We start from the raw sequence: 8,641 nt of genomic DNA, 5'->3' as shown, positions 1-8,641 counted from the left end.
TTCGTTGGTATCATTTAAAAATAAATTGGATAGGCATATGGATGAGAAGGGAATGGAGGGTTATGGTATGAGTGCAGGCAGGTGGGACTAAGGGGAAAAAAGTTGTTCGGCACGGACTTGTAGGGCCGAGATGGCCTGTTTCCGTGCTGTAATTGTTATATGGTTATATGGTTATGTTGGAGAAGTCAATATTCATACCGCTGGGGTGTAAACTACCCAAGTGAAATATGAGGTGCTGTTCCTCCAATTTGCGCTGGGCATCACTCTGACAATAGAGTCCCAGGACAGAAACATCAGATTGGGGATGGGAGGGGGAGTTGAAGTGCTGAGCCACTGGGAGATCAGCTAGGTTAAGACGGACTGAGCGGAGGCGTTCAGTAAAACGATCGCCGAGCCTGCGCTTGGTCTCGCCGATGTACACACGTCCACACCTGGATCAGCGGATACAGTAGATGAGGTTGGAGGAGGTACAGGTGAACCTCTCCCTCACCTGGAGAGACTGTAGGGGTCCTTGGATGGAGTTGAGAGGGGAGGTAAAGGGACAGGTGTTGCATCTCCTGCGGTTGCAAGGGAAAGTACCCAGGGAGGGGGTGGTTTGGGTGGGAAGGGACGAGTTGACCAGGGAGTTGCGGAGGGAGCGGTCTCTGTGGAAAGCAGAGAGGGGTGGAGATGGGAAGATGTGGCTAGTGGTGGGATCACGTTGGGAGGTGGCAGAAATGTTGGAGGATTATGTGCTGTATGCGACGGCTGGTGGGGTGGAAGGTGAGGATTAGGGGGACTCTGTCCTTGTTACGTCTGGGACTCTCTAGGGATTCTGCTCCCAAACTGTATGGGGCCAGGGTGCAAGGAAACGGCGGCAGGACTGCCTCTTCATTCAATGAATGAATGTGACTAAGTTTATTGGCCAAGTATTCACATACAAGGAATTTGCCTTGGTGCTCCGCCCGCAAGTAACAACATGACATACAGTGACAGTTAGGAATGACACATAAAACATTAAACATTAATAATAAAACATTATCAATTAAACATGTGAATTAAATAAAATACCAGATCAAAAGGAGGCTACAGATTTTTGGCTGTTGAGTAGAGCAACTACTCGTGGATAAAAACAGTTTTGATGTCTGGCTGTGGCAGCTTTGACAGTCCGGAGTCGCCTTCTAGAGGGAAGTGATTCAAAGAGTTTGTGGCCAGGGTGAGAGGGGTCAGAGATGATCTTGCCCGCTCGCTTCCTGGCCCTTGCAGTGTACAGTTCATCAATGGAGGGAAGGTTGCAGCCAATAACCTTCAACTCTCCCAACCCACAAACTAGGGATGAATTGCCAAATCTTCTGATCCACTTCCCTGCAGCCCTTGGACTTTATTTTATCTCCAGTTTCTCTGCATTTGTAACATTACATCCTGTACAGGGTTTATATTCTCTTTTGCCTGATGTACTCATGGACAGTATGATCTGATTGGAGACCACTCAAAGTGCAGTTTTCCATAGTTTTAAGTGCTTAAAGTTTTCCAAACACTTTTCCAAGTTGTGTACACAGGACACCAGCCACCCCCCCTTACATCAAGCAAGTTAGTGGAACATGATTTGATGTTAATTTAATTCTGACGTGAATCCTTCAGCCCACCACTCTGTGTCGAAGCGATGGTGTTTTCTGTTGTAGTTGATATCGAACACATTCCCGTCACCAACATTGCACCGTAAATGTTCAACCTCTCCCTGGGATGAGCAATATGCCTAATGGTGGATTTGAGTTGATTCCCGTCTCATCCCTGATCCAATCAAAGTAAATTCGATAAACCACCAACATTCACTCCATGAGCATCTGTTCCTCGATACATCTTTACTGCTCACAACTGTAAATGGCGATCGGCTAGAAATCCGATTATCTCCACTTTACCATCGGGAGCAGAAGTAGGTCAACGCTGATGCAGTAATGTCCCAGATAGAGCGTAGAGTCGGATAGTCAACAAATGTCCCACATACAGTTCAGTTTAAGAAGGAACTGCAGATGCTGGAAAATCGAAGGTAGGCAAAATTGCTGGAGAAACTCAGCGGGTGCAGCAGCATCTATGGAGCGAAGGAAATAGGCAACGTTTCGGGCCGAAACTCCGAAGGGAAATAGGTAACGTTTCGGGCCGAAACCCCTTTGGGGTTTCGGCCCGAAACGTTGCCCATTTCCTTCGCTCCATAGATGCTGCTGCACCCGCTGAGTTTCTCCAGCTTTTTTGTGTACCTACCGTTTAGTTCAGATTCAGATTCAGATTCAGATTCAATTTAATTGTCATTGTCAGTGTACAGTACAGAGATAACGAAATGCATTTAGTTTAGAGATACAGCATGGAAACAGGCCCTTCGGCCCACCAGGTCCATGCCGACCAGCGATGCCCGCACACTAAAACTATCCTACACCCACCAGGAAAATTTTTTACATTTAGCAAACCAATTAACCTACAAACCTGCACGTCTTTGGAGTGTGGGAGGAAACCGAAGAACTCGGAGAAAACCCACGCAGGTCACGGGGAGAACGTGCAAACTCCGCACGGGCAGCGCCCGTAGTCGGGATGGAACCCGGGACTCCGGCGCTGCATTCGCTGTAAGGCAGCAACTCTACCGCTGCACCACCGTGACTGCCCTAAGGTTCGGGTGCAGTGGGATGGAGTGTAGAGTGGGACAAACCACTCTCTGGTCATTGGCTCGTGATAGAAACATAGAAATTAGGTGCAGCAGTAGGCCATTCGGCCCTTCGAGCCTGCACCGCCATTCAATATGATCATGGCTGATCATCCAACTCAGTATCCTGTACCTGCCTTCTCTCCATACCCCCTGATCCCCTTAGCCACAAGGGCCACATCTAACTCCCTCTTAAATATAGCCAATGAACTGGCCTCAACTACCCTCTGTGGCAGAGAGTTCCAGAGATTCACCACTCTCTGTGTGAAAAAAGTTCTTCTCATCTCGGTTTCAAAGGATTTCCCCCTTATCCTTAAGCTGTGACCCCTTGTCCTGGACTTCCCCAACATCGGGAACAATCTTCCTGCATCTAGCCTGTCCAACCCCTTAAGACAACCCCTTGATACTGGTTTACTGTGGCAACACCATGAATTATTCAATCGATGCCGGCTTGGTTTAGTTGAGTCATTGCTCGTGCAGAGAGAGACATCAATGCTTGGTCTTCTTGCACGGTTTAAATCAAGAGGGAGATTTAGACAAGATTCCCAACATAGTACAAGACCAAGAATGCTCTTGAGGAAAATATTGCCTCAAACATTGTGTTGAAATGTGAGAATGTTGGAAACATGCATTGGCATTGGTTGCTGAGGAGTTTCTTGGTTCATAAGGTCACAAGTGATAGGAGCAGAATTAGGCCATTCGGCCCATCAAGTCTACTCCGCCATTCAATCATGACTGATCTATCTCTCCCTCCTAACCCCATTCTCCTGCCTTCTCCCCATAACCTCTGACACCCGTACTGATCAAGAATCTATCTATCTCTGCCTTAAATATATCCACTGACTTGTGGCCTCCACAGCCATCTGTGGCAAAGAATCCCACAGATTCACCGCCCTCTATTTGACCTTGGTCATTAGTGCAGGTTATTCTGTAGCTTGTATTTTAGACAGTGATGAAACGGCACAACGAAACATCATCTTGACTCTTAACTAAGGGGAAGAGTAGGTCACATGATTCCTGGGATGTCAGGACTGTCTTATGAAGAAAGACTGGATAGACTTGGTTTATAATCTCTAGAATATAGAAGATTGAGGGGGGATCTTATAGAAACTTACAAAATTCTTAAGGGGTTGGACAGGCTAGATGCAGGAAAATTGCTCCCGACGTTGGGGAAGTCCAGGACAAGGGGGTCACAGCTTAAGGATAAGGGGGAAATCCTTTAAAACCGAGATGAGAAGAACTTTTTTCACACAGAGAGTGGTGAATCTCTGGAACTCTCTGCCGCAGAGGGTAGTTGAGGCCAGTTCATTGGCTATATTTAAGAGGGAGTTAGATGTGGCCCTTGTGGCCAAGGGGATCAGAGGGTATGAAGAGAAGGCAGGTACAGGATACTGAGTTGGATGATCAGCCATGATCATATTGAATGGCGGTGCAGGCTCGAAGGGCCGAATGGCCTACTCATGCACCTAATTTCTATGTTTCTATGTTTCTACATAAAGGTCACTGGCTCATCTGACAAGACCTCATCCACCACCTATTGTGCAGTAGACACAAGGAACTGTAGATGTTGGTTTACTGAAAAAAAGACACAGTGCTGGAGTAACTCAGCGGGTCAGGCAGCATCTCTGGAGAGCATGTTTGAAGAAGGGTCTCCACCCGAAACGTCACCCATTCCTTCTCTCCAGTGATGCTGCCTGACCCGCTGAGTTACTCCAGCATTTTGAGTCTACCTTCGATTTAAACCAGCATCTGCAGTTCCTTCTTTCCCAGTGTGCGAATGGTTCCAACTCCGGTTTTCCCGACAGGAATGAATGAAACTCGATTAAAGAATCGGCATGAATTACCTGCCTCCGATGCGTCCAGGTTTTGAAGAAGCCATTCGAAAATATCATTCCCTGGAGAAAACAGTAAAATAAAATGTTTTCAGAATGAACAAATTATTAAAGATGATTGGTTTTAAATTAGTTTAATTCCAACATTGACTTAAAATAAGATTGGATACACACTCGATCTGTTAAAATTCAATGCAGTTGTCTTTGAAACATTTAACTTATTTATCGGCAGTAACATGTCAGAATTAACCAAGGCACACACTTTACAAGATCTGTAAAACTGTGTAAATATACCCAAACCCCATCGATATTCGTATAGCCTTTAGTATTTTTAGCTTGCAGTAATAAAAATAAACTTACTGCTATTAAAAAGATCTTTATTTATGAACATTGAGCAGGAAATAACATTGTTATTGTGGGTTGGAAAGTCTCTTGCCCGCAATTCCCCGTCTCTCATTAGAGCGACTGTCCCTGCAGCACAATTTCCCACAACGTAGAGGTTTCTCAGCAACACCAGCGGTGTATTGGAGCACAGCGGCCCCTACACTGGACTAATGGATCCAATCTGCACCACCTGCTGCAGCCTGTGATGGCACGGAGCTCCGTGTGGGCAGAGGGGAGGATGCACGGAGACTAGAGGGGGGGGTAGCGACAGGGGTGAAGGGGAAAGGTCGCGGGAGGGTCAGGGGGGATGGGGACGGGGTGAGAGGGCAAGGTCTCGGCAAGTGGAACCTCAGGTGGGACGACACTCACAGCCACACAGAGGGAAGTGGAATGTGTCATTGGTGAGGGACTGTGGTCACCTGGGATCACGACCAGGTCGACATCAAGTTGCAACAGCAACTGGGAAAGTAAACAGAACACTGGCATCTCCAGGGAGGGGAAGAGCAAGGAGGAGACCGCACCTGTGGTAAGGTGTACGACACACCTGCACAGGTGAGCAATGGACACAATGCACACATGGTTCAGCAGGTAAATCCCACCGACCTTGGATCTGTTCCACAGCAGAGATTAACCCGACTTGATCCATGCTCAGAAACCTCATTGAAACATGCAAGATTGTCAGAGGAATGAACAGGCTAATTGCAAGACTGCTGGCTCACCTGCACAGGTGTATATATTACCTGCGTGTAATGATATATTTATATGTGTGTTATTGCATCAGGCTCTTGAATACTGTACAACACTAACCTCAGCTACTGTGATCTTCTATGGAGTGTTGTTGGTCCATAGACTTCTATTTTGCACTATAGTTATGGTTACCTGGTATTATTTAGACTTTAGAGATACATATTGAGGCCCTTCAGCCCACTGAGTCCGTGACGGCCAGCAATCACCCCGCACACTAACACTATCCTTCACATTAGGGACAACATGCAATTCACAGAAGCCAATTAACCTACAAGCCTGCATGTCTTATGAGTGGGAGGAAACCAGAGCACCTGGAGAAAACCCACCTGGTCACAGGGCAAATGTACAAACTCCGTACAGACAGCACAGTCAGGTCTCTGGCGCTGTAAGGCAGCAACTCTACCGCTGCACCACCGTGCCTCACCGATTAATTTATTGTTTCATTGTTTATTAGATATTAGCTGCGTGCGAGTTTGTTGATGGGCCTGTAAAGCTGCAGCCTGTAAGAATGACTCCGTCCCATCGCCAGTACATGTGACAAGTATACACTCCCACCTCTACAACTTGCCATTAGCAACCTGTCCTATATCGATCGACAAGTGTCACCTCAGGGGGTGATGGGGGGGGGGGAGTTACGAGGTGCGCACAAATGGGACACGATGGGCCAAACGGCCTCATGTGGAGCTGCAAGCAACAAAAGCTTTTCCCTGTACCTCGGTACAAGTGACAATAAACTAAACTGGCAGCCGAACCTTATCAGGCAACTGAACCATCCCACCACAACCAGAGAGCAGTGCTGAAAAACTATCTACCTCATTGGTGAGCCTCGGACTATCCTTGATCGGACTTTGCTGGCTTTACTTTGCACTAAACGTTATTCCCTTATCATGTATCTGTACACTGTAAATGGCTCGATTGTATTTCCGCTGACTGGTTAGTTTGCAACAAAAGCTTTTCTCTGTACCTCGGCACACGTGACAATGAACTAAACTGAATTGAAGTGGAGATCGCAGCAGGATGTAACGAAGATGTGAAGATGTATGATTGGCACCAGTGAATGGCGGGGTGATTATTTCCACAGAGGCAAGGGCCATCATTAGAGCTGCGACCTGTGTGTGGGGTCTGGTCATTAGTAGCTCACTCCCACAGAGATCGACGCTGGAATCATTAGCGTACTCAAATCACCATCACTAGTCTGGATCAAAGAGCTGGCCTACAGACCGCACACAGCACCAGGGGACGTGTGCACAAATTAGGACAGTGGGAGTTCAATGACCTTCCTCACTCACAGGGTCAGCGGTTTGAAGGTCGACACAAGGAACTGCAGATGCCAGTTTACACCAAAAAAAGAACAAAGTGCTGGAGTAACTCGGCAGGCCAGACAGCATGTGGAGGGAGGAACTGCAGATGCTGATTCAAACCCAAGATAGACACAAAAAGCTGGAGGAGCTCAGCGGGACAGGCAGCATCTCTGAAGAGAAGGAACAGGCGACGTTTTGGGTCGAGACCCTTCTTCAGACTTTTGGGTCTCGACCCGAAACGTCAGCCCATTCCTTCTGTCCAGAGATACTGCCTGTCCCGCTGAGTTACTCCAGCTGTTTGTGTCTGTCTATGGGCCAGGCAGCATCTCTGGAGAACATGGAAAGGTGATGTTTTGGGTCGGGACCTTTCTTTACAGTTAGAGAGGGGATCCCAACCAGAAACGACACTGACCTGTGTTCTCCAGTGATGCTGCCCGACTCACTGAGTAGTTGGTGGGTAGATGAGTGATGCTCACACATCAGGGTCTGTCACTTGTACAGGGCAGGGTAAAGTCAAGGGTTTAATATTGCCACAGGCATCCCCACATCATAATTGATGTTCACATGTGGAGCGCAGGGGAGCCCAGCATTCGACATTAGTTGTGTCCAGTGAAACTGCTTGAAACATTACCACGACCAGTAAAACTACACCCAGAGAGTTGTGAATCTGCGGGATTCTCTGTCACAGAAGGCAGTGGAGGCCGATTCACTGGATGTTTTCAAGAGAGAGTTAGATTTAGCTCTTAAGGCTAAAGGAATCAAGGGATATGGGGAGAAGGCAGGAACGGGGTACTGGTTTTAGATGATCAGCCATGATCATATTGAATGGCGGTGCTGGCTCGAAGGGCCGAATGGCCTCCTCTTGCGCCTATTTTCTATGTTTCTACTGGGGATACGGAAATTCAAAACCAACCTGAGATAATTGAAACAATGGGAAGGAAGGACAATGATGGCCACTCGTATCGGCTCAAAGGCTTTTAGATTGGCAACGAGGGTCCAGTACTTTGATAAGCCCCAACCTACTTGGAGCAGGAGACATACCGGTCATCAGGTGTGGGATGGGGGTGACCACAAACCGCTGAGTTCCCATCTTGATGCCCGTCTCAGGGTCTTGCATCGCAGTGACCAGCTTCTCCATCTGTAGGTGGACATGTTGGTCAATACACAGGGGACAAAGCTGGTCCCCACTCACCCCCACCCTCCCCCACTCCCCCCTCCACACACACACACAGGGCACAAAGCTGGTCCCTCCTCACCCCCACTCACCCCCACTCACCCCCTCACCCCCCCCCCCACTCACCCCTCCACACACACACACACACACAGGGCACTAAGTTACTCCCCACCCACCCCTCTCTCCCCCTCTCTCCCCCTCCCACCCCCCTCACCCAACACACACAAAGTTGCCCCCCCACCACCTCCCAATGCCCCTTAGAACACAGGCCACCTCCTCCCTCTCGACACCCCCCCCAAACCGAAACCCACTCTGGGAGCTCCGTCCCGGCACCCCGGCACCGGCACCCTGGCCAAAGTTAACTCGGCGCGAACAGACAGTGCATGCACCCCCCCTAGCCCCCTACACACACCCATAGACACACACACACACACACACACACACACACACACACACACACACACACCACCGACAGGTATATAGAGACACAATCTCCCTCTCACCGACACCCGGCGCTCAATCCCGTGAACCC

The 8,641-nt window shown here is 48.5% G+C and overlaps 1 protein-coding gene across 1 annotated transcript in view; it reads right to left on the bottom strand.

Annotated features, from left to right (window-relative positions):
- The window catches only part of rgs11 (regulator of G protein signaling 11), a 48,380-nt gene extending 40,307 nt beyond the window's left edge, over window positions 1–8,073 (bottom strand). Inside the window, exons 1-2 of the mRNA XM_055650970.1 lie at window positions 7,977–8,073; window positions 4,516–4,566 (exon numbers count right to left, since the gene is read on the bottom strand). Coding sequence (XP_055506945.1) covers window positions 4,516–4,566; window positions 7,977–8,073 — 148 coding nt within the window. The remainder of the gene's footprint in view (window positions 1–4,515; window positions 4,567–7,976) is intronic.
- Between the last annotated feature and the right edge of the window lie 568 nt (window positions 8,074–8,641).

This window comes from Leucoraja erinacea, chromosome 20, assembly GCF_028641065.1.
Source record: "Leucoraja erinacea ecotype New England chromosome 20, Leri_hhj_1, whole genome shotgun sequence".
Classification (NCBI taxonomy): Eukaryota; Metazoa; Chordata; class Chondrichthyes; order Rajiformes; family Rajidae; genus Leucoraja; species Leucoraja erinaceus.
This window is presented reverse-complemented; position numbering and strand designations above follow the sequence as displayed.